A 26,168-nucleotide genomic window follows, 5' to 3' on the forward strand; every position below is an offset into this window, starting at 1 on the left:
ATTTGAGTCTGGGATCTTCTAATGCTCTTCCTCTGAGCTCAGAGATTACCTAATCGCTCACTGTCAAAGAATATTTTGTTGTTGTTGTCGTTTAGTCGTGTCCGACACTTCGTGGCCCCATGGACCAGAGCACGCCAGGCACTCCTGTCTTCCACTGCCTCCCTCAGTTTCGTCAAACTCATGCTGGTAGCTTTGAGAACACTGTCCAACCATCTCCTCCTCTGTCATCCCCTTCTCCTTCTCTTTCCCAACACCATAATTCAAAAGCACCAATTCTTCGGTGACCAGCCTCCTTTATGGTCCAGCTGTCACTTCCATAAATCACTACTGGGAAAACCAGAGCTTTAACTATACGGACCTTTGTTGGCAAGGTGATGTCTCCAAGCCTCAATTTTAAAGGAGCTTGGCTCATTCATATGAAACAAGACGCCACGAAATCAACAAGGACACTTTGCAACCTTCCTTCCTTACCTGTGCTGATGGTGCAAAGGGCAAAAAGAAAAGCAATCCCAGTGGAAGAATCGAAATAAGTTGCAAGTCCAGCCTTACAAGCTCTTTAAAGCCACTTCAGATGTTGCTGAACTCTTAGTTCCCATCATTCCCAGCCAGGATGGCCAATGGTCAGGGAGAGTGGGAGTTGAAACCCAGCCACTTGTGGAGGGCACCAGGTTGGCTATCCCTGAACACACTAGGTACACTACAGTGAGGTATAGGCTTGCTTTGTTTTTGTTTTCTTTATGTATTTTGTGTTTTTATGCTGTGAACTGCCCAGAGATCTTCGGGTGAAGAAGGGTATACAAATTTAATAAATAATAATAATAAATTCCAGATGCAGATTTAGCACATAGCAACCATAGCTTTTATACAATTATTATACTATTATTATTTTATTATTTATTGAATTTATATACCGCCTTATATACCCAGAGGTTTCAGGGCACTTCACAGAAAAAAACAGAAATATTAAACCAAAAATATATAATCAAAATAAAAAATATATAATCAAAATAAAAACAACCCAATAACCCCTAGATAGATAGCTAGATAGAGGCATGTGTATTAAAATGAAGGGAAAGAAGAATCATGCGTCTATTTGGTAAGTAGAAGCGGGAAACTATTAAGTAGTGCTGATGAGGCTTGCTTTTTGGGTAACGACGGATACAGGGAAACTCTCGAGACTCGCAAAGAAAAAACTGATTTAAAAGCCACCCAGACATGAGACCCCGCCTTCCTCTGTCGGTCTCCAGGCTCCCTGTCCTTAACCAATCGGAGCAGCCGTGGGGAGGAGGACGCCGCTGATTGGCGGCGGCGGCCGTCTCCTCCGCGGCCTCGGCCACTTTGATTGGAAGGACAAAATTGCGGCGGAACCCTGTGCGGACGGGCCGGGTGAGCGAGGGGGACCCGTTTTGTCGTTGCACGCGAGAGGCTTGGGGGGCGTGTGTCGGCGGTGGACCCATAGAGACTCGTGCTTCTCCCGCTGCGTCGCCGTGGTTACCGCCTGGAGGGGTTCTAGGAGCGGCTGGGGAGCATGAACGCGGCTCTGGGCAGAGTACGTAAGCTTTTTTGGGTGGGCAGAGGGATGAGGAGAGAGACGGGGCGTTTTGACCTTCTTACTGCACTCCCAGGAGTCTTTGCTTCTGCGTCGATTCTCATTAGCCTCCCTGGTCAAAGCAATAGCTCAGGGTGGTTCTCAACCTGTGGCCCCCAAATGTTGTTGGACAACAACTCCCATCATTCCTAGCCAGCATGACCAGTGGTCAGGGATGATGGGAGTTGTAGTGCAACATCTGGGGACCCACAGGTTGAAAACCAGGCATAGGCAAACTCAGCCCTCCAGATGTTTTGGGACTACAACTCCCATCTTCCCTGACCACTGGTCCTGTTAGCTAGGGATGATGGGAGTTGTAGTCCCAAAACATCTGAAAGGCTGAGTTTGCCTATGCCTGCAATAGCTCTCTGCCATTCCCAGAATCCATTTTGGTCGGTGCTAGTGATTCTAAGTTGTGTCCATATGTTCTCCATGGGGCACCTTGTTCGGTATAGGATTGCATTGCGATTTCCCTTTAATTTGCCGTGGATCCTCTCTTGAGTGGGGATGAGCTGACTTGCAGGGTTTGGGGAGGTTAAAGAAAGTTAAAGGACCCCTGACCTCTAATGGTCAGGGGTCCCTTTACCTTTAAAGGACCCCTGACCGTTAGGTCCAGTCGCAAACGACTCTGGGGTTGCAGCACTCATCTCCCTTTACTGGCTGAGGGAGCCAGCGTACAGCTTCCGGGTCATGTGGCCAGCATGACTAAGCCGCTTCTGGCAAACCAGAGCAGGGCACAGAATCGCTGTTTACCTTCCCTATTTATCTACTTGCACTTTGACGTGCTTTCAAACTGCTAGGTTGGCAGGAACAGGGACCGAGTAATGGGAGCTCACCCCGTGGCGGGGATTCAAACCGCCAACATTCCGATCAGCAAGCCCTAGGCTCAGTGGTTTAGGCCACAGCGCCACAGAGTTGAGGTCTATGGGGTGTTAGGAGAGGGTTGGTACCTCTGGTTGGTGCTCCTTTGGGTTTGTTTGACCACCTTTGTTAAAATTTATTTATTTAGTTTTTCAAATTAAAATTTTAACACATATATCACACATAAATCATAGAAACAAGATTCCAAGGAATCTCCTGGACTTCCATCCTCCCCTTTGTGGGTCCTATTATTAATTCTTTCCTCCCACATCTTTTATGATAATCCAAAACCTTAACCTCTTCCGTTATGTCCGGAATTCAAGCTTAAACTACAAGTGATATTCCAATCCTACTAAAAAATTTAACTGTTTACAATGGTCTTTTAGTTGTAAATTTTCCCCGTTCTTTGTTAAAATGTTAGCCTTCCTGATTTCTGACTCTTCCGGTCATTTTAGCCATTTCAGCATAGTCCACTAACTTCATCCGCCATTCTTATCTGGTGGGAACTTTTATCTTCTTTCCATCTCTGGGCCAGTAACATCAGTGCATCCGTGGTCATATACATAAATGGTCTATTCTGCTCCTTTGGGATTTGGGTTTTTCCACCTTTGGTCCCCATCCTGCACTCAGCTCTCACCTATGGCTTCTAGAAGCTGTCACCAGGCGACAGCAGCCACACCCCGTGAAACGGCTCCCACTAGCCGGCTAAACCAGGTGAGGGTAGCTGATGGGTCTCACACCAACAATGAGTTAGACACTTCACCTGCATGTGAAGACGGACTCCAGCTGATGGAGAGTTGGGTATGGTGGGAGAGAGTTGGGTACGTTTAGCCTGGAAAAGAGGAGACCCGAGTGGAGATACGTTGTTGTTGTTCAGTCGTTTAGTCGTGTCCGACTCTTCGTGACCCCATGGACCAGAGCATGCCAGGCACTCCTGTCTTCCACTGCCTCCCGCACTTTGGTCAAACTCATGCTGGTAGCTTCGAGAACACTGTCCAACCACCTCGTCCTCTGTCGTCCCCTTCTCCTTGTGCCCTCCATCTTTCCCAACATCAGGGTCTTTTCCAGGGAGTCTTCTCTTCTCATGAGGTGGCCAAAGTATTAGAGCCTCAGCTTCAGGATCTGTCCTTCCAGTGAGCACTCAGGGCTGATTTCCTTCAGAATGGATCGGTTTGATCTTCTTGCAGTCCATGGGACTCTCAAGAGTCTCCTCCAGCACCAGAATTCAAAAGCATCCATTCTTCGGCGATCAGCCTTCTTTATGGTCCAGCTCTCACTTCCATACATCACTACTGGGAAAACCATAGCTTTAACTATACGGCCCTTTGTTGGCAAGGTGAAGTCTCTGCTTTTTAAGATGCTGTCTAGGTTTGTCACCTTCAAATATCTAAAGCAAAGCTTTCCAAACCTTTCATGCTGGTTACACTCTTTTTATACAGGCATTGTTTTGCAGCACAGCAATTCAATTTTACTAGCAAACCGGAGGTTAAACTAACCCCTTCCCACCCCTCGGAGGAGTGCGGGGGCATCTGTGTGACACGCCTACACATTGCAGCTGACACATGAATGTGTCGTGTCAGTTTGCAAAGCTCTTTTCTAAAGGACTGGCACATGGAAGATGGAGAAAGCTTGTTTTCTCCTGCTCTGGAGGGTAGGACATGAACCCATGGCTTGCAAGAAAGGAGATCCTGACTAAACACCAGGAAGAATTTTCTGATGGTAAGAGCTGCTCAGCAGTGGAACGGACGTCTTCAGGAGGTGGTGGGTTCTTCTTCCATGGAGGTTTTTAAGCAGAGGTTGAATGGCCACCAGGGATGCTTTGTTGAGATTCTTGCATTACAGGGGGTTGGACTAGATGACCCTCGGATCCCTTCCAACTCTACAATTCTATGACTACAAAACCCTACAAACGGTTTGGAGGTGATCCCAAGTTTTGGAGTTTGTAGTTAATGAAGCTTCCTTCCTCCATTATTTGCCTGATGTTGGTTGCCTTTTTTGTCTTGGGTTTCTCTTCCCAACAGGAATCTAGGTCTTTAAATGTTTGTCTCCAAGGGAGCACAGTTGTTCAGCCTTTTTTAGGGTTGCAGTATTTCATAAAGTAACATTGTTGAGCTTTTGAGGGGAAACCTACCCCAAACATAGTGATTTTAAGCTTTCTGAGCTGTTTCCGCTGATTTTTCCATCGCGTAGCCGTACATTCCCTGACATTTGGCCAATTTGGCAAAATCCCTCCAATGCCATTTTAACACCCTAAAACCAGGACATGTCAGGAATTTTCCTGACGTATGGCAGGCCTAGCCTTTTTGATCTTTGTAGGTGATTTCAGAGCCCTCGCTAAGGTACTCAAAGCTGTTTTAATCCATCCAGGAAACTTGGAAGTTCAAGCCTCATGGGACCCTTCCTTTGATTGCTTGTTTTAACCCCAGGTAGCTTCCCCCACCTTCTCCCTTCTCCCGCTGTTTCCTTGCCACCTTTCCATTGTTGTTATTTTCCTCTGGTTAGCAGGAACCTCAAGGGGACGTGAAGTCATGTGTTCTCCCTCTTCTATTTTTGGAATTGTCTTGGGAGCCTTATAAGAAACCCAAGTTGCTTACACAGCACAGGACTCAAAGGTGACCTACAAAGGCTTGCCTATCTCCTCAACCAACCTGTCCTCATTCACTGATGCAAATAGATAACTGCTTTCTCTCAGGGAAAACTGCTCTTTAGCGCTCAGTCGGAGCAAAAAGGCAATTCAGGTTTTTCATGGATTGCTGTTTGTTCCAATTTAGAGCTAAAGAGCAGGTTTTCACTGGGAAATGACTGGGGCAAGGGGGAAATCACTTGGACCCATGCCTAAAAAGCACAAGTCAAGTGCAAAACTGCTCAGACTGTGCTTCCTAGACATGGGACAAGCAGAAGTGTGGTAGGTCCAATAGGGGCTGTTCCACCCTTACTCTGCCATGCCCACTTACCCCATAAAACACCGTGTGTGGATGGGTAAAGCCTTGGCTGCAAAGGAACAATTGAAAGCTGCAAAGCATGCTCTTGAATGTTGCTTTGCCAGCACGGCTTGCCTTTGGCTCCTTTAAAATTCAGCACCGATTGCAAGCCTGATGGAATTGGTTCCTTTTCGGAGCTCCAGATCAGAGACAGTTGGTGCAAAGGAACGCTTTTCTTTTGCAAACTAGCCTTTGCGGTACACTCTGTTGCCTTGATCCAAGCTCTTGGGTCCTGGTGATCCCAGGAAATCCACTCCTTCTCTCTCCTTGGAACAAGTAAGAGTGACTCCTCCATTTTCTCTCTCTCTCTTATCACCTCCATTTCCTAATTCCCACCTTTCATTTGCCCTTGCATGGCCCAAACTCGTGCCACCTTCCTCATATTTTGGATTGCAACTCCCATCATCTCCAGTCAGGTTGGCCAATGGTCAGGATTGATGGAGGGCGTCAGGTTGGCCAAAGCTTCCTGGATGCATCTACGCTTCCATTTCAGCCTTCCCGTTCCTTAATTTCATTCTTTATACAGCAATAGTAGATTTTCAGTCTCCCATCTATCGCTGTCCGTATCATCAAAACAAGTTAAGTGTAAACTGTTGTTCTGGGCAGAATGGGCTTAAAAAAACCTCTTCTGTACTATTCTCAAAATATGTCACCAGGGTTATGTATGTAGACATGTTTGTTGGCATGTAATGTATGATTAGGGACAGGTGCAGACTTGGGAACTTCCTCCCAGATTTGCTCTTTCCTTTTTAAAGATTGAAAGCCAGTGGACAGATTTTGAAATAGATTGACTTAATTGCTTAATTAATTAATTAATTGCTTAATTAATTAATTGCTTAATTAATTGCTTAATTAATTAATTGCTTAATTAATTAATTGCTTAATTAATTAATTGCTTAATTAATTAATTGCTTAATTGCATGTGTATCATCTTGAGCTGAAGACGAGTCTGTGGCTTCAAGAGTAAATCCAGCCTAGCGTGTTCCCCATCCCCCTGAAGATTACGCTGTGGAAATACACAAGTACAAGTGACAGAGTATGCAAAAATAGAAATTGCACTCATCTGTCTTCCTGTTGTTCTTTTGTGAACACCAGCCTTTAGGGCTTCTAATAACAGGTTGAGAAGTTTGCTGGTGGCTTGCAAATGTGGAGCTTTGAAGTAGGAGGTGAACACTGGAATAGATTGCCGGAGAGCCATCGATGCCCTGAAAAACTCTCTGCGGTCTTTCTTGACATTTTAAGGGTATTTTTCTCTCCCCCTTCTCCATCCCACTAGGCCTTCTACCTGGGAAAGGAACCCCTTTTAAAACAGACGCCTGCGCTTATCAGGTAAGGTGAATAACGTGGAAGCAAACATGACATCCTATCCTGAACAAATTTATTCTTGTCGGTAGGGCGGTAGCAGTAAAATAACCAAAATAGGTCAGGGATTGTGGCCTGGTCTTAAGGCATGTCTACACTGGAGGAGCAGCCTTATGTTCTCATATTCCACAGTCAGATGTACAACCAGGGAAAAGGGAAGGAACGACCCACCCTGACCCTCTGTCAGTTTACTCAGAATTAAGTCCATTTTGATGTTTATTTTATAGATTGATTGCATTTATATTCCACCTTTCTTCCAAGGGGACGCATGTGGCACTGTGGGTAAAACCTCAGTGCCTAGGACTTGCTGATCGCATGGTCGGCAGTTCAAATCCCCGTGACGGGGTGCGCTCCCGTCTTTCGGTCCCAGCGCCTGCCAACCTAGCAGTTCGAAAGCACCCCCGGGTGCAAGTAGATAAATAGGTACCGCTTTATAGCGGGAAGGTTAACGGCGTTTCCGTGTGCTGCGCTGGTGCTGGCTCGCCAGAGCAGCTTCGTCACGCTGGCCACGTGACCCGGAAGTGTCTCCGGACAGCGCTGGCCCCCGGCCTCTTAAGTGAGATGGGCGCACAACCCTAGAGTCGGACACGACTGGCCCGTACGGGCAGGGGTACCTTTTTTCTTCCAAGGCATCGAGTGTGGTCTACAGTTTTAAAATACTGTATTGTTCCATGTATCAGACGCCCCCGTGTATAAGACGCCCCCCCCCCTAATTTTGGGGACTCCAATTGAAGAAAATGGGGGGAGATGGCCCAGAGTTGTTGACCTTTTGGGAAGGGTTGCAGAGAGATTTTGAGCTTTTCTGGGAAAAAATCACTCACCGCACTTACAAGCGCTGCCTATCGCACCCGCCATAGACAGTCTGCCCAATCGCAACCATCGGCCGGCAAGCACACACACAATTGACACAGCAGAAGCCAATCAACAGCAGTCCTTGCCACATCCAACAATCACCATCGCAATTGCCGCTGACAACTTCCTGCTCGCGGCTGCAACCAGTCGCCAGTCGCCCCTCTGCACTATCTGTGTATAGGGCAAGCCCCAATTCTGAACAATCCTCAGTAAAAAAAGCTAGTCTTATACACGGAAGAGTATGGTACTTTGATCAATGGGACTTACTTCTAAGTACAGTCGTACCTTGGTTTTCGAACACCTTCGTTCTTGGACGTTTTGGCTCCCAAACGCCGCAAAGCTGGAAGTGACTGTTCTGGTTTGCGAACTATTTTTGGAAGCCAAACGTCCGACAGGGCTTCTGTGGCTTCCGATTGGCTGCAGGAGCTTCCTGCAGCCAATGGAAGCCGCACTTTGGTTTACGAACATTTTGGAAGCCGAACGGACTTCCGGAACGGATTCTGTTTGACTTCCAAGGTACGGCTGTATGTACACTTGGCTTTGGAGGCCAGCAACTTCCTACTGAGAACCTTTTTGCTTGTGTCATCCGCCACCTGTGCTGACTCCAAAATCCCCCGTGCTGATCAATGGGGAACAGAGGAAGCTGTTTTATACAGAGTCAGGCCAGTGGTCCATCCTTCTCAGCATTTTCTAGAGTGATTGAAAGTGGCTTTCCAGGGTTTTTGGCAAGGGACATTCCAAGACGCTGGAGATTGAAGCAGGAACCTTTTGTGTCTAAAGCAACCTTTGGCCCTCCAGATGTTTTGGACTACAGTTCCCATCATCCCTGACCACTGGTCCTGTTAGCTAGGGATCATGGGAGTTGTAGGCCAAAACATCTGGAGGGCCAAAGGTTGCCTATGCCTGCTCTATCCTGTCTGCAGGCAAGACCTTTTGGGCCCTTCCATAACATGCAGTTTTGTCATTATGCTTAAGAAGGCGCTAAATGTCAGCCTTAGGAAAGTTTCGAAACACGAAACACGCATGTGGGTGAAGGAAGTCACATGGGTATTTGGGTATAAGGGGAGGTGGTTGCAGGGTTAGATGTGGGAAATTTGCAGAAATAATATATTCATGTTATGTACAGTGTTGAAGGTGTATGGCCATTAACATGTCATGTGAATTCATTGAAAATAATAAATTTTTTATTAAACATAAAATAAAATGGACACAGTAAAAAAAGAAAGAAATTTTCAAAACATTTTGCAGGCGGAGACATCAAGAGCCTTTAATGATGAACATTCTTCTCCTTTTCCTCTAGTCTTGCCTTAAAAACGTCCAGAAGGAATCCTGTATGTTCCGTAGGTAAGAATTGATTTCCAGGAACATCTGCGCCAATAGCCTGAGTGCTGTGCTCTGCTTTGTTGAGTGGAAGTTATAATTTCCCCCTCTCGTGTAGAGAGGCAGCCTGAGAATGGACAGAGCAGGCCTTCCACTGACAGCGTTCACATCAACATTATTAATGACAAGAAATGACAACACATTGCTAGACTAGCCTTTGACTATCCCAGATGTTTTAGACTACAACTCCCACCAGCCACAGCCAGTGTTGGTTGAGACTGATGGGCACTGCAGTCCAAACACCTAGGAGATGGTTGAAGGCTAGTCTAGCACGCGTTAGCATAACGATGGTTTGAATGTTTTGCTAGATGTGATACAGTGGTGCCTCACAAGACGAAAAGAATCCGTTCTGTGATTCTCTTCGTCTAGCGGTTTTTTCGTCTTGCGAAGCAAGCCCATTGACGGATTAGCGCTATTAGCGGCTTTTAGCTGCTTTTAGCGGCTTATCTGCTGATCGGATCAGCTGATAAGCGGCTTAGAAAAAGGGGGGGGGGAGGGGAAAAAAACCAGCAGGAACTCGCAAGACATTTTCGTCTTGCGAAGCAAGCCCATAGGAAATTCGTTTTGCGAAGCACCTCCAAAACGCACCTCTTTCGTCTAGTGAGTTTTCCGTCTTGCGAGGCATTCGTCTTGCGGGGCACCACTGTACTGACAAATCTTCCCAAGTTCTTGCCTGCAGGTTTGCAACCTAAACATTTCTCACATGATTGCTTCAAGAGTAGGGGTGCATACCCTCTTTCTAACAGTAGTCTGTAATCATCCTTTTTCCTCACTTGATCTCCTTGTTTAGTGAAAACTGAAGCTGAAGCATACCAGCTGCTTGATCCTGTGCATGTTTCATTGTGCATTAATCACAGGGTGGATAAAAATCAATGATTTATTTTAAAAAAATATAAAAAATCGGATTTTTTAAAAATTTAAATTGGATTTTTAAAATCAAATGCTTTTGGGCGAAAAGTCTTTCTAAAGATAGTTTTCTATTTAAGTTACATTATAGTCCAAAGGCTATTCATCAGGAAATAAGGATTTGTTTTAAGTTTTTCATATGTGTAGTCTTTTTTTCTTTTAATTGTTTAACCACATGAGTTAACAAACATGGATGCATATGCTATAATGTTATTGTTTTAGTTAAATAAATTGTTTCAACTGTTATTCAGGAAATGGTTATTTTTCTCCTTCCAATAAAGTACAGCAGAAAAGTTGTCCAAATATAAACAGTTAACTTATTAAACATCACAATAATTCCATAATTATCTGTCTATGTATTTCTAAGAGTATAACCAAATCAGTAATTTTTGATAAAACTGTAAAAACTACTCTGAAAATTTATTGTTCCAAAAATGAAACCTTCATTTGGTTGTAAATATGCAAGATTGAGTCTTTCTGTAAAAAAAAATGATTTAAATCAAGTCTTACTGACTAGTGATTTAAATCAATTTTATTTAAATCAAATCCACCCTAATTAATCATTTTGAGCTTGGGGTTTTGAATAAACATGCATTGGATAGGATTGCAAGGGCTTGTTAAAGCAAATAGCTTTCAGATACCCATCCACTCTCCCTCTTCCCAGTGCCCAATGTCTTTGCTTCTTCTTCTTTTAATAAATTTTTATTCACTTTCTTTTCTGTCATTACAAACACCTCTTATCAATAACATACATATTACACATCTTCACCCCTTCCCTCCCGGGCTTCCCTCAGCTTCCATTCTGGTTTGTTACGCCCTTATTACATACTGCTGTTTCTTACAATCCACTATATCATTTCTTCATTATTTTAAATGTTCTCTATTAATAAAGATCTGAGTGTTTATTTAAATCCTGCCATCAAGTCAATGTTCTTTCTTTGCTTCTGTAAATATATTATAAAAGGTTCCCACGCTTTTTCAGAGTCACTGTTGTCCTTTTCTCGTAGTCTATCCGTCCGTTTTGCCAGTTCTGCATAATTCATCAATTTCTCTTGCCATTCTCTAGTCTTCCAGTTTTGTTCTATCAAAGTTCTCGCCGCCGTAGTAGCATAGATAAATAACGTCCTCTTCTCTTTCGGCATATCTTGACCTAAAATACCTAACAGGAAGGCTTCTGGTTGTTTAACAAATGTTACTTTCAACATTTTCTTCAATTCATTGTATATCGTTTCCCAATATATTGGGCAGTGTCTTTGCTTCTTGATGCAGCTGCTGTGAGCGTCTAGGCAATGCTGTGCAGCTCCTGCCGTCCCATTGTGACACCTGTGGCTCATTTGTGGTTTCATTTGAGCGGTTGGAGAGAAGAACGACACAGAAGGCAGCAGCTCCTGCTTTCGCCCGACACTGTCTTTCAGGAAAACGTGTTTGCCATGGTGAACCCAATTTGCTGGGTTCCTTGGAGCACAGTTCAAAAAGCGCTTGGCTAGTGGGTTTAAGGTTTCTGAAGGGACCTGTCAGGGAACTGACATCAGAGGCACGGGAGAAGGAGAGGGTCTCTGATTCTGCAGGAGAAGGTCCCAGCGCTAGGGGGAGACTCGGCTGGGAAGAAGGGGAAGGGAATAAGTGTAACACCAGGGATCCAGGAGAGCAACGGGACGAGGAGGTGCAGGGGCTCCAGGACTCTTCGATGGAAGTTAGTGAGGAGAGCCCAGGCACCCCGCTACCCACGCCCACCCTGCGCAGGAGACTCCCGCGCAGTGAGAGGCGGAGACGATTGGGCGTCAAACAGCTCTTATGTTGGCAGCGCTTTAAGAAACGCCCACAGACAGATTCTACGAGTGACTAAGGGCAGCCACGCTGAGATGGGCTGTGCAGTCCGAAGGGTTTAACCAGGCAATCTAATGCCCAAACGGGGCAGGATTACGCACGAGTAACTCCCAACCACTACAGGACCTAACTGTGTCTGTTTTGTTTCCCAAAGGTAGCACGCTGCTGGACTGCCCCAGGCAGTACAGATCCCAGCCTACTCATCGCATTGGCCGGTTCAAATACCTGCTCCCCAAAGAGGTAAGCACCTCTGATCTTGGACTCTGCTGACTGGGCAGTTTCTTGAAAGAAAAAGAAAAAATCAGAGATTGATGGGAAAACCTTCAGTGTAAACCATTTGATGTAGATTGGTGGAGTTGAGGAGCGCCTGTTGTATTTCCTTTCTTTCCCTCTCAAAATATTTTTATTGATTTTGATGTGAAGAATTAATAAAAAGAAGGAAAATAAAAAAGGAAAAGGGAGCCGGCATACAGCTAGGTTGGCAGGAGCAGGGACCGAGGAACGGGAGCTCACCCTGTGGTGGGGATTCGAACCGCCAACCTTCTGATTGGCAACTCCTAGGCTCTGTGGTTTAACACACAGCGCCACCCGTAGGATGAAACGTAGCATGAAGCAAATGCAACACAAGGTATGACTGTATATGGGCAGAGCAATCCTAAACCCCAGGCGACCACTTTAGGATTCGTCTCACTGAAAAGTGGCATAGAGATACAAACAAGGAACAATACAACAATTGTCCCAAGCCTTGCTGCTCACTCTGACCAAGATGGCAGGTGATTTTTTTCCCTCTTCTTCCTTTGCTGCACCAGCTCCAGATTGGCACTTCTGCCTGACTCCAGACGCCCTCCAGTAGCAGAAAGGGGCGTTAGGATCACACTCGAAGTAGCACAAATTGAGTTGTGTGCTGTTGCCAAGCAGCAGAGATGGAAAGCCACTCTTGGAACTTTTCGGAGAACGAGAAGTCTGAAAGGGGAGGCCTTTGCAATTTGGAAAGATAATGAACCAATCATTCATCTGGGCAGAATGTCTTGAAGGCAGAAGTTGAAATAGGAGCAGTTTGTCCTAGCTTGTCAAGAGCAGGGAAAGATTTTAATTGTTCCAAGACCATTTCAGCTCTTCCCCACCCCCTCTGGTCCGGTACTGGAAACATAAGAACATAAGAAGGGCCTGCTATATCAGGCCAATGGTTCATTTAGTCCAGCATCCAATTTTCACAGTGGCGAACCGGGTGCCTGTAGGAAACAAGCAAGGAGGATTTGAACACAAAAGCAACACTCTGACTTCCTGTGGTTTCCAGCAACTGGTATTCAGAACTGTTGCTGCCCCTGACTGTGGAGGCAAAGCGTAGCCCTTCACGGCCTAGGACCCTCGTACCTACGGGACAGCCTCTCCTGGTATGCCCCGCGGAGGACCTTAAGGTCCACAAATAGCAACACCCTAGAGGTCCCTAAGGAAGTCAGATTAGCCTCAACCAGAGCCAGGGCCTTTTCAACACTGGCCCCGACCTGGTGGAACGCTCTGTCTCATGAGACTAGGGCCCTGCGGGATCTGATTTCTTTCCGCAGGGCCTGTAAGACAGAGTTGTTCCGCCTGGCCTTTGGCTTGGAATCAATTTGATCCCCTCCCCCTCTTTCCTTTTTCCTTTCTCCTTCTGTGATGGAACTCCTATTTGGGGACTTTCCTGGCTTTTTTCTGGCCAGTGTAGGACCAGTCTGGATAGTTGGCCTTGGTGAAGATTTGACGTTTTCATCCCCCAAAAAAGGTTTTGATTTGAGTTTCTACTGAATGTTTTAATGTTGTGTTTTAATCTTGTTTTTAAGTTGTATTTTAATCAATTGTTTTTATACCTGGTGTTAGTCGCCCTGAGCCCGGTCTTGGCTGGGGAGGACGGGGTATAAATAAAATTTATTATTATTATGGCTAGTAGCCATCAGGGACGCGGGTGGCGCTGTGGGTTAAACCACAGAACCTAGGACTTGCCGATCAGAAGGTCGGCGGTTCGAATCCCCTCGACGGGGTGAGCTCCCGTTGCTCGGTCCCTGCTCCTGCCAACCTAGCAGTTTGAAAGCACGTCAAAGTGCAAGTAGATAAATAGGTACCGCTCCGGCGGGAAGGTAAACGGCGTTTCCGTGCGCTGCTCTGGTTCGCCAGAAGCGGCTTAGTCCTGCTGGCCACATGACCCGGAAGCTGTATGCCGGCTCCCTCGGCCAATAAAGCGAGATGAGCGCCGCAACCCCAGAGTCGGCCACGACTGGACCTAATGGCCTTTACCTTTACCTAGCCATCAGTAGCCCTCTCCTCCATCAATTTGTCTAATCCTTTTTTAAAGCCTTCCAAGTCTGCCTCCTCTAGAGGGAGTTCCATAGTTTCGCTACGCACTGTGTGAAGAAGTCTGTCCTTTTTATCTGTCCTGAACCTTCCGGCCTTCAGCTTCGCTGGAGGAAGTTCCAGCGTAAGGAGGAAGAAAAGCTCCACTCGATCCATTTTCTCCATGCTGTGCTTCAGTTAGATGCTTTTACACTTGCGGGTGCTCCCAGCTGCGTTTGAGACAATTCTGCTTCTTTCTTCTCAGGTTCCCAAGAAAAGGAGGTTACAAATGAAGGAGATTGACCCTGGGACAGAACACGAGTATGGAGTCTTGAACATCGTCATGACCGGCTACGACATGACCTTGGTCGAGCACTACGCGCAGTACGTCCACAAGCTCTGCAACCGACACTCCATCAAAGTGGAGGAAAGGTATAGATTTCTGCTGGATCCCTTCCTGTGTTCTCCAGTGAGAGATCTACGCTTTGCCTCGTGCGGTTGAATGTTGTGGGCTGGCAATCCTGAGGCCCTCCAGATAGTGGGACTCCCACTGCCCATCAGCCCCAGCCAGCTTGGGGCCCAGTGGTCAGGAAGGATGGGTGTTGTTGTCCAATGACATCTTGGAGCTGCTTGTTGTTGTTCAGTTGTTTAGTCATGTCCGACTCTTCGTGACCCCCTGGACCAGAGCACGCCAGGCCCTCCTGTCTTCCACTGCCTCCCACAGTTTGGTCAAACTTATGCTGGTAGCTTCAAGAACAATGTCCAACCATCTCGTCCTCCGTCGTCCCCTTCTCCTTGTGCCCTCCATCTTTCCCAACATCAGGGTCTTTTCCAGGGAGTCTTCTCTTCTCATGAGGTGGCCAAAGTCTTGGAGCCTCAGCTTCAGGATCTGTCCTTCCAGTGAGCACTCAGGGCTGATTTCCTTAGGAATGGAGAGGTTTGATCTTCTTGCAGTCCATGGGACTCTTCAGAGTCTCCTCCAGCACCAGAATTCAAAAGCATCCATTCTTCGGCGATCAGCCTTCTTTAGGGTCCAGCTCTCACTTCCATACATCACTACTGGGAAAACCATAGCATTAACTATATGGACCTTTGTCGGCAAGGTGATGGAGCAGGGATTGGCAAACTGCAGGTGAAACCCGAAAAAATAGAATATCGTGGAAAAGTTTATTTCAGTAATTCAGTAAAAGGTGAAACTAATATATGAGATAGGCTCATGACATGCAAAGCGAGGTATGTCAAGCCTTTATTTGTTATCATTGTGATGCTGCTTGTTCACCTTTTTCTTCCACACTTTTCCCTTCCGCATAACCTTCCATTAATGTGCTTCAATACAGCACTTTGGGAACATCCAACCTCTTCTGCAATTACCTTTTGAGGCTTTCTCTCCTTCTGGAGGGTCTCAGTGATGGCTTTCTGTACAACTGTCAGGTCAGCAGCCTTCCCCATGATTGTGCTTCCTACTGGACCAGACCGAGAGGCCATTTAAAGGCTCAGGAACCCACTGCAGGTGTTATGGATTGAATAGCTACTGCACATTTTCACAATATTCTAATTTTCTGAGATTGTTAATTTGGGGTTTTCATCAGCTGTACGCCATAATCTTCACAATTATAACAAATGAAGTCTTGACATATCTCGCTTTGCATGTCATGAGTCTATCTCATATATTAGCTTCCCCTTTTAAGTTGAATTACTGAAATAAATGAACTTTTCCACGATATTCTAATTTTTCGAGTTTCACCTGTAAGGCCAGGGGGCCAGATGCTGCCCCCCCCGGCTTGTAAATCCAGTCCGCAGACCCTGCCACCTGCTCAGTCAGTCCCCGCGTGCTGCGGACGGCTCGCCGCACAGGGACTGACTTCTGCGACGCTGACACAGCTTCTGGGCGGGCGGTGACGCTGGCGCGGCTTCGGATTGGCTACAGGAAGTTCCTGCAGCCAATCCAAAGCCTTCCTGCCCATGGCTGAGGTAAACCCAGCGCAGCCATGGACGCCAGCGGGCAGGACTATTGGATCAAAGGTCATGATGACGCCTGTGCTTGATCATTCAATATGTGCGAAGAGGAAACTGCAAAATGGAAAAGCCAAATTGCTGAGTGAAGAATCTTAATTATTCTCAGAGGATTTGTCACTGGAGGAAACCCCAGAATGCCTCAGGGCATCCCCACCTTTGTTGTCTAGGTGGCCACCTAAATGCGTTCTCTGGCTGCTTCTCTGGCTGCTTAACCTGCTGCGATTTGTCCTGATGACATGGCTGCATTCTTCGGTTCTCATGCAACTTAAAAAACCATCGCTGGATTGCATCTGTAGCATGTAGTCACACACACTCCCTCCCACCCCCAAAATTGGATTAAAATCTGCTGGGATCCTACCATCCACTCTTTCCTGCCACTTCAGTGCTTACTTTCCAAATTCTGCTTGACCAATCAGGCTGGCCCTCTTTCTCCACCCCCCCCCCCAGCACCGATGCTTCCTGCTGATACAAACTGGCTAGAATATTGGTGTGAAAGAGAAGAGAGTGCCTTTAATAGGCACTCAGAATCCACAAATGCACTCTGGTGTCTAGGTCAGGGGTCAGCAAGGTTTACCAGCCATGGGCTGGATCACTCCCACGGAAATTGTCTGTGGGCTGGACTGGCGCAGCGCAATGCCGGAAATCCCATATGCGTATGTGTGCGGTGCCGGAAATTGCTTCTGCGCATGCCCAGATGCCAAAAATCGCACCTGCGCAGAAGCAGTTTTCTGCGTCTGGACATGCACAGGCGCAATTTCCGGGATCTGCGCTTGCGCAGACGTGATTTCTGGCACCGCTCAGCGAGTCCCCGCGCTGTGCCGCGCTGGTTTAGCACAGTGCGCGGGGGACTCGCCGAACAGGCGGCTCAGTTCGGGGGTGGCTTGGGGCCCGGTAAAACGGTCTTCGTGGGCCGCATTCGGCCCATGGGCTGCATGTTGCCGACTCCTGGTCTAGGTCCATGAAACATCGTATGATCTTTGAGGAAGAAAGGGGATTGTCTTCCATTGTAGTATTCTGAAATCTGTTGGGTGGTTGGTTGGTTTTTTTAAAAAAACTATTGTACTCTATTCTGGACATCTTAGAAAAGACTGGAGGGTTATGTTCAGCATGAACCTGCTTCTCTCTCTCTCCTGAGTTCCTCCTGTTGTGTGAATAGACCTCTTTTTTTCCTACCCAGCCCAGAGACAAAGGTCCGTTCAGCCTCTGCAGCTTGACCTTTTCCCTCTGCTTGGCTCTTTGAAAATCCCAGGAGCTGATCAGATCAGGCAGAACAGCAAGCTGGCTTTGTTCCGCCGCAAAGAGAAGCCTCCCAAAATAAGATATCTTTAAAAGAATGTGTGGAATGGGCTTTTGAAAGGTGGTAGATAACATCGGAACGAAGGCTCGCTGGATTGTGAGATGGAACAGAGGAAGCTGCCTGCTATATATATGAAGTTAGACCTTTGGTCCATCTTGCTTAGGGTTTTGTACGTTGATTGGCAGCAGCTCTCCAGGGTGTCAGACGAGGCACTTTTCGTATTGGAGTGTTTCTTCCACCCGCCCTGATTGTGTTTGATTTCTAAGTGTTTTACCCAGTCCTTTAAATTGCGTTTTTATTTTCACAGAATGTGCATTGGAAGGCATTGGTGTAGTAGGACAATGTGACTGGAGAGGATAATGGATGGGCAGGGCTCAGAATCTGTAACCTCTTGAATGCTAGACATATTTTCAAACTTCTGTCTCTATAATAATGAAAGCTAGAAGCGTCTCATGAATCCAGATTATGTGCTTGGTGTCGCTTTTCTGCATGGGTCACACACATTAACAGCCCCCCACTTTTTTCCAGTTCACAAACAGCGGAAGCTTGCTTGAGCCAGTTGCAGCCTGTGCATTGAGCTAACTGCACATTGGTGTTTGTTCCTTTGAGACCTTTGAGCCAGTGTGGTGCAGTGGTTAAGAACGGGAGACTCGTATTCTGGGGAACCGGGTTCGCGTCTCCGCTCCTCCACCTGCAGCTGCTGGGTGACCTTGGGCCAGTCACACTTCTCTGCCTTTCACTCCCTTTAAGGAGTCTCAAAGCGGCTAACATTCTCCTTTCCCTTCCTCCCCCACAACAAACACTCTGTGAGGTGAGTGAGGCTGAGAGACTTCAGAGAAGTGTGACTGGCCCAAGGTCACCCAGCAGCTGCATGTGGAGGAGCGGGGAAGCGAACCCGGTTCCCCAGATTACGAGACTACTGTTCTTAACCACTACACCACACTGGCTGAATGAATTCCTATGCCCCACAAATAACCCGGAGATGCATTTTAAATAAAAGCACACATTCTACTCATGTAAAACACCAGGCAGGCCCCACAAATAACCCAGAGATGCATTTTAAATAAAAGGACACATTCTACTCATGTAAAAACACGCTGATTCCCAGACCGTCCGTGGGACAGATTGAGAAGGCAGTTGGGCTGGATCCGGCCCCCGGGCCTTAGTTTGCCTATCCATGTGTTTAGACATCTACTGAATATGTTTTTCTTTAAGGAGGCTTTCCCTGTATTGTGACCAAGTCACTTATGACATATTACCGTAATCATACATCTGCAGGAACGGTTTTATTGGAAAGCTGGTAAAAATGATACCGCTTGCTTATAGAATTTGCATGGTGGGTTTTTTGGCATTTCATCTTATTTTTATCTTTTTCTGTATCACTTTGATTGCCCTACACTGCAAATCAGTCTATAAATTTGTAAAATAATAAATAAACCGCAGACATCATTTTTTAAGATGGCAGGAGATGGCAGCATCTTAGAATTGGAACTTTCACTTCAAGTCAAGTTCCTAGGCATTAATGCTGTGGCAGATAGCATGTTCAGATTGTTTAAACCAGAGGGGAAGTTGCACAGGGCATCTGGGTTTAGTTAATGTTGCTTCTCCCGGGCTACTAGAAAGAGAGACGCTTTATAAATTATATGCAAATCTGCATTGTTTTTGCAAATTGCAAAAATCAAGCTTTCTCGGCATCAAATTTTAATGAACTTTCTCCCAGTTGAAGCCCACTCAGGGAACTTCAGAGCTCAACGGGAATGTTGCTGTCTCATGAAATCACCCAACCGAGCGCTCTGTGTCTCCTGCAGCACTCTGGTTATCTTGAAAATCAACCTACGGGGCACGTACTTGCTTTTTCTTGCATTGCACCCACCCCATGAGCCTTTGGGACGAGACCTGTAAACAAATACGCCTTGCTGGTTTTTGCAGAAACCATTTTCAATGCAGATTTCCCAATTCCACTGGCACAGAGGTAGGAGTTTAGCGCCAACAGGCCTCATTAATGCAGGCGGCTGTGCTCCATTTAACGAAGGCAGCCAATCTTGTCTGCATCGCTAATTTGTCATGAAGGCTCCCTCTCAGGAGCCTCGCTCCCTGGGGCTGGAAGTTCGGTTCTTTCTGCTGAATAGTGCAAAAGTCTCCTTTCTCTCACTCACCCCTTTCGTGCCTGTGGAATGCTGATAACAGCCGCTGTTTCCACAGCTATGCGATGCCCACCAAGACCACGGAGGTGATGCTGATGCAGGAACAAGGCTCCAAGGCGCACCTGGATGCTGTTCTTACAACCCACCAACGTGTTGTTCAGGTAGGAGGTCTCACCTGCCCAATTTCCTCTTCGTTTTTGTCTTTTTAATAGTAGAATCATAGCATCATAGAGTTGGAAGAGACCACAAGGTCCATCGAGTCCAACCCCCTGCCAAGCAGGAAACATCAGTATGGTGACATCATGTTGCCCGGCAGTCTTTCAGCTGAGTTCTCTGTGACTTCTTTGGAGGAAAAGGTAAAGGACCCCTTGACGGTTAAGTCCAGTCAAAGGCGACTATGGGGTTGTGGTGCTCATCTCACTTTCAGGCCGAGGGAGCCGGCGTTTGTCCGCAGACAGCTTTCTGGGTCATGTGGCCAGCAGGACTAAGCTGCTTCTGGTGCAACGGGACACCGTGACAGAAATCAGAGTGCACGGAAACGCTGTTTACCTTCCCACCGCAGCAGTACCTATTTATCTACTTGCACTTGCACTGGTGTGCTTTCAAACTGCTAGGTTGGCAGGAGGTGGGACAGAGCAACGGGAGCTCACTGTGTCATGGGGATTCAAACCGCTGACCTTCTGATCGGCAAGCCCAAGAGGCTCAGTGGTTTAGGCCACAGCACTATCCGCCTCCCTCTTTTTTGGAGTACACTAAAAACAACAGGGGCAGTGCTGGAGATGCAGTCATTTTAAAGCCCCACTGCTCTACTTTGATCATCTTGGTGGAACACTTCTGCACACATTACAGTAGTGGATAAAGGTAAAGGGACCCCTGACCATTAGGTCCAGTCGTGTCCAACTCTGGGGTTGCGGCACTCATCTCGCTTTATTGGCCGAGGGAGCCGGCGTACAGCTTCCGGGTCATGCGGCTAGCATGACTAAGCCGCTTCTGGCAAACCAGAGCAGCGCACAGAAATGCCGTTTACCTTCCCGCTGGAGTGGTACCTATATATCTACTTGCACTTTAATGTGCTTTCGAACTGCTAGGTTGGCAGGAGCTGGGACCGAGCAACAGGAGCTCACCCCGTCGTAGGGATTCAAACTGCTGACCCTCTGATCAGCAAGCCCTAGGCTCTGTGGTTTAGACCACGGCGCCACCCGCATTGTAGTGGGTAGAGGAGGTCAGTTCCCCACATTTGGAATAGAGTGTTTTACAAGGGAGACCAGAACAGAGATACGCCGCTGTGGAGCTCAGTAGCTGGCATAGATCAAGTCTTTTCCTCAATGTATAAAACGGGGGAAGACACATCTATCTCCTTCAGAGGAAGGTTTGGATATGACAGTAATAAAGAAACGCGTCTTTTCAGGCCAGCCACAGACCTACGTAAGAATCCTGGTTTCACACTGTGCCTTTGGTTCCTGCTGGAAACAGGCTCTTTCCCCCCATAATCTTTTGTATTTGATTTTCCAAAATATAATCATACAACATAAAATAGTACAAAATCCAGATATTGAGATGACTCTGAATCTCCTGACTTTTCCCATACTTTAAAAATTGATTTTCTTATTATATGATTCTGAAAGCCTTTGTGTTACTTTTATCTTATCATAATGATGTGTACTGATAACATAATAAGCCTGGTTTTGTGGGGGGGGTTGCTCTCTTCCGCTTCTCCGACAACGATCCATTCCGCTTCTTTTTTCTTTTTTCCTCTTCCCCTTCAGATCAGCGGTTTGAATGCTGCATTCGCTCCTATTCTCTTGGAAATTGTTCAGAATAATCGGCCGGAAGGAGTCCATCTGTTACTGAAAGAGGTATGTGGATTCTTACTGAAGCGTTCAGGTTTAGCATTGTGGCTCCTGGCTTTTAAGCTATTGTTAAAAAACAGGTTCTGAGAAGTGCTCCAGGGGACACACACACACACACACACACACACACACACACACCCTCTCTCATGCACATCCTTCCTCCCTCCTGAATTTGGTAGTTGGACACCTCTTTGGAATAAACTCCCCAGCAGCCATGATACAGAGCCTCCCTGATCAGACGCAGTTTGCCTTGGAATACCAGGGGCTGGAGACAAATTACAAGCCTGGTAGATGAAGGGAACGCAGTGGATGTAGCCTACCTTAATTTCAGCAAGGCATTTGACAAGGTGCCCCATGATATTCTTGTAAAGAAGCTGGTAAAATGCGGTCTTGACTATGCTACCACTCAGTGGATTTGTAACTGGCTGACTGACCGAACCCAAAGAGTGCTCATCAATGCTTCCTCTTCATCCTGGAGAAGAGTGACTAGTGGGGTGCCACAGGGTTCTGTCTTGGGCCCGGTCTTATTCAACATCTTTATCAACGACTTGGATGATGGACTCAAGGGCATCCTGATCAAATTTGCAGATGACACCAAACTGGGAGGGGTGGCTAACACCCCAGAGGACAGGATCACACTTCAAAACGACCTTGACAGATTAGAGAACTGGGCCAAAACAAACAAGATGAATTTTAACAGGGAGAAATGTAAAGTATTGCACTTGGGCAAAAAAAATGAGAGGCACAAATACAAGATGGGTGACACCTGGCTTGAGAGCAGTACATGTGAAAAGGATCTAGGAGTCTTGGTTGACCATAAACTTGACATGAGCCAACAGTGTGACGCGGCAGCTAAAAAAGCCAATGCAATTCTGGGCTGCATCAATAGGAGTATAGCATCTAGATCAAGGGAAGTAATAGTGCCACTGTATTCTGCTCTGGTCAGACCTCACCTGGAGTACTGTGTCCAGTTCTGGGCACCACAATTCAAGAACACTGACAAACTGGAACGTGTCCAGAGGAGGGCAACCAAAATGGTCAAAGGCCTGGAAACGATGCCTTCTGAGGAACGGCTAAGGGAGCTGGGCATGTTTAGCCTGGAGAAGAGGAGGTTAAGGGGTGATATGATAGCCATGTTCAAATATATAAAAGGATGTCACATAGAGGAGGGAGAAAGGTTGTTTTCTGCTGCTCCAGAGAAGCGGACACGGAGCAATGGATCCAAACTACAAGAAAGAAGATTCCACCTAAACATTAGGAAGAACTTCCTGACAGTAAGAGCTGTTTGACAGTGGAATTTGCTGCCAAGGAGTGTGGTGGAGTCTCCTACTTTGGAGGTCTTTAAGTAGAGGCTTGACAACCATATGTCAGGAGTGCTCTGATGGTGTTTCCTGCTTGGCAGGGGGTTGGACTCGATGGCCCTTGTGGTCTCTTCCAACTCTATGATTCTATGATTCTAGGAGGGCTGTTGTCGCTGTGCCCTGGAAGAAGCAAAGATCACCAGTGTTGAAGCAATGATTCAACATCAGCTTTGTTGGACTGGTCATGTTGTGCAGATGCCTGATGATCGTCTTCCAAAGCAACTACTCTATTCTGAACTTAAAAATGGAAAGTGTAACGCTGGTGGTCAGCAAAAGAGGTTTAAAGACTCTCTCAATGTAAAATGTAGCACAGTGGTACCTCGCAAGACGAATGCCTCGCAAGATGGAAAACTCGCAAAACGAAAGGGTTTTTGGTTTTTTGAGTTGCTTCGCAAGACGATTTCCCCTATGGGCTTGCTTCGCAAGACGGAAACGTCTTGCAAGTTTGTTTCCTTTTTCTTAACACCGTTAATACAGTTGCGACTTGACTTCGAGGAGCAACTCATAGCACGTGGTGTGGTAGCCTTTTTTGAGGTTTTTGAAGACTTTGGTGATTTTTGAAGCTTTTCCAAAACTTTTCCGACACCGTGCTTCGCAAGACGAAAAAACCCACAAGACGAAAAAACTCGCGGAACGAATTAATTTCGTCTTGCTAGGCACCACTGTATAGGTAAAGGTAAAGGGACCCCTGACCATTAGGTCCAGTCGTGTCCGACTCTGGGGTTGCAGCGCTCATCTCGCTTTATTGGCCGAGGGAGCCAGTGTACAGCTTCCAGGTCATGTGGCCAGCATGACTAAGCTGCTTCTGGCAAACCAGAGCAGCACACGGAAACGCCGTTTACCTTCCCGCCGGAGCAGTACCTATTTATTTATTTGCACTTTGGCGTGCTTTTGAACTGCTAGGTTGGCAGGAGCAGGGACTGAGCAACGGGAGCTCACCTGTCGCGGGGATTCAAACCGCTGACCTTCTGATCGGCAAGTCCTAGGCTCTGTGGTTTAACGCACAGTGCCACCCACGTCCCTAAAATGTAGTATAAACACTGACAAAAATGTAGTATAAACACCGACAACTGGGAAACACTTGCCTGCGAGCACTCCAGTTGGAGAACAGCCTTTTCCAAAGGTGTCCTGGGCTTTCAAGACGCTTGAACTCAGGATGCAAGGGAGAAACGTGCTAAGAGGAAGGCACGCTTGGCAAACCCTCACCATAATCAACTCCCACCCGGAAACCTATGTCCCCCACTGTGGAAGGACGTGTGGATCCAGAATCGGTCTCCACAGTCACTTACTCATTGTTAAAACCGTGTTTATGGAAGACAATCTTACTTGGCTACAAGGGATCGCCAAAGAAGAAGAAGAAGCTTGTGGGGTTCCAGGATGCACCTGCCTGTCCATTGCTAGGAGGAGGATGCCAGACCTGATGGATCTTTTGCTCAGACCCAGCAGGACTCATGTGGAAATGGTGACTTCTTGAGACAAGCTTCACAGCAGATTTGAACCTTGGTGTCTTTACTGCCTGGTCCCTTTGCACCACAGGAAATTTGTTCCAGAACAAACGAGGGGGAAGTTTAAACCAAATGGCTGTGATTGCAGTGGTAATGGAAATGACCAGAATCAAGCAAAACAGGCAAATTACCACGCACCCCACGTATTTGCATACTTTGGCTTTGAGCACAGAATCTGAGGGCATAATTGATTTTACAATGTACAGTCATACCTCGTGTTGTGTTTGCTTCAGGTTGAATGTTTTCAGGTTGCTTCCGCGGTGACCTGGAAGTACCAGAAAGGGTTACTTCTGGGTTTCGCCGCTTGTGCATGCGCACTCAAAATGACGTCATGTGCATGCGCAGAAGTGGTGAATCGCGACCTGCACAGACGCGGGTTGCATTCTGCTCGTGTTGTGAACAGGGCTCTGGAATGGATCCCATTCGCAAGCAGAGGTACCACTGTATTCTCAGTCTTATATGGCCACCCATGTCCTGGTGCTCAGGAGGGGCGCAAGGTATGTGGTTTCTCTGCCAGGCAAGGTGCAAAGCCCTTCTTTTGCACCCCTGTGAATCATAAATGCACAGTTTTTAAAAAACTGGGGAACGGCCACCCACCCATGACTCCCCCAGTCTGTCAAAACAAATGGGGAAGGGGGCAAGAGATCAGGAAAGGCTTGGGAGTCATGGGCAGGCGGCAGACCATTGTCCTGTTCTTTAAAAACTGCGCATTTATGTTTCACAGGGCGCAAAAGAAGGGCTTTGTACCTTTATACAATATGCATGTGTGCTTGGGCCCAGGGTCTTTTGCCTCACCATCCCCACTACTGACTCCCTGTTGCTAGGTAAAGGTAAAGGTACCCCTGCCCGTACGGGCCAGTCTTGCCAGACTCTAGGGTTGTGCGCCCATCTCACTCAAGAGGCCGTGGGCCAGCGCTGTCCGAAGACACTTCCGGGTCACGTGGCCAGCGTGACATCGCTGCTCTGGCGAACCGGAGCCGCACACGGAAACGCCGTTTACCTTCCCGCTGGTAAGCGGTCCCTATTTATCTACTTGCACCCGGAGGTGCTTTCGAACTGCTAGGTTGGCAGGCGCTGGGACCGAACGACGGGAGCGCACCCCGCCGCAGGGATTCGGACCGCCGACCTTTCGATCGGCAAGCCCTAGGCGCTGAGGCTTTTACCCACAGCGCCACCTGCGTCCCTGTTGCTACTCAGCTTAAAAAAAAAGTGTCCCCGGATTCATTGAAAAAAAATCTGGCAACCATATGCTAGTATCTATAACGTCCTGCTGTTGTTGTTTTCCCTTCCCTGTCCCTCCACAGCACACGGAAGAAGACTTCAAGGTTCGGCTGAAGGCACGTCCAGAACTGGAGGACCTGCTATCTCAAATGAGCTGAGTCAAGCACATTACAAATACCCATTTTACATCGGGGTTTGTGGCCGATCGTCGACCTTTTCGCAACGTTCCACGACACGGTGGAAGTGGACCTCTGTGTTTGCTGCAAAAGCCAACACTGTCATAACGAGTCTGTTTTTTCATAATAAATGGTTTGATCTTTATGGCGTGCTTCTACGCTGTGCTGTAACATGAGGCAATTTCTGCTGCTGGAGTTAAGCAAAAGTTCATTGCGTCACCTGTACCAATTTAGACTTCTGCTTACAGAATCTGGGTAGAGTTTTCTGGGTATAGTACTGGCAATTCAGCACTGTGTACAGGGCAGGCCCAACCAGTTTATTGAGTGTTTGTGTGTGTGTATTGAGGGGGGGGGGGAAGAGGGAGAGAGAAAGAGAGTTAAGGTGTTATCAAGGCCTGAGCTGTAATGTGCCCGTGAGCTGGGCTGCTGCTCTCATGTCTGGTGGGGGAACTTTCCCATCCTGTCGTGAAGAAATATTCAGCTTTTGGCAGTGTTAGACACTGGGATAGAAAAGCAATTCCCCACATGGCTCCT

At 47.1% G+C, this 26,168-nt stretch overlaps 1 protein-coding gene across 1 annotated transcript; it reads left to right on the forward strand.

Moving 5' to 3' along the window:
* The first annotated feature begins 1,392 nt into the window (after positions 1-1,392).
* MRPL48 (mitochondrial ribosomal protein L48) lies at positions 1,393-25,779 on the forward strand. Its single transcript, XM_083500033.1, has 8 exons — positions 1,393-1,549; positions 6,707-6,759; positions 8,945-8,988; positions 11,912-11,997; positions 14,330-14,496; positions 19,580-19,682; positions 21,288-21,377; positions 25,542-25,779. The coding sequence occupies exons 1-8, from the start codon at positions 1,529-1,531 to the stop codon at positions 25,614-25,616; spliced, it is 639 nt and encodes a 212-aa protein (XP_083356159.1). The 5' UTR covers positions 1,393-1,528; the 3' UTR covers positions 25,617-25,779.
* Positions 25,780-26,168: the final 389 nt, after the last annotated feature.

This window comes from Podarcis liolepis, assembly GCF_965112155.1.
Source record: "Podarcis liolepis genome assembly, chromosome: 4".
Lineage (NCBI taxonomy): Eukaryota > Metazoa > Chordata > Lepidosauria > Squamata > Lacertidae > Podarcis > Podarcis liolepis.

Bases quoted from the DNA above. Each gene is read 5' to 3' on its own strand.
- MRPL48 (XM_083500033.1), top strand. From the start codon at position 1,529: ATGAACGCGGCTCTGGGCAGA. The intron at 1,550-6,706 runs GTACGTAAGCTT...CCATCCCACTAG, and splicing joins TGAACGCGGCTCTGGGCAGA to GCCTTCTACCTGGGAAAGGA. The intron at 11,998-14,329 runs GTAAGCACCTCT...CTTTCTTCTCAG, and splicing joins AATACCTGCTCCCCAAAGAG to GTTCCCAAGAAAAGGAGGTT.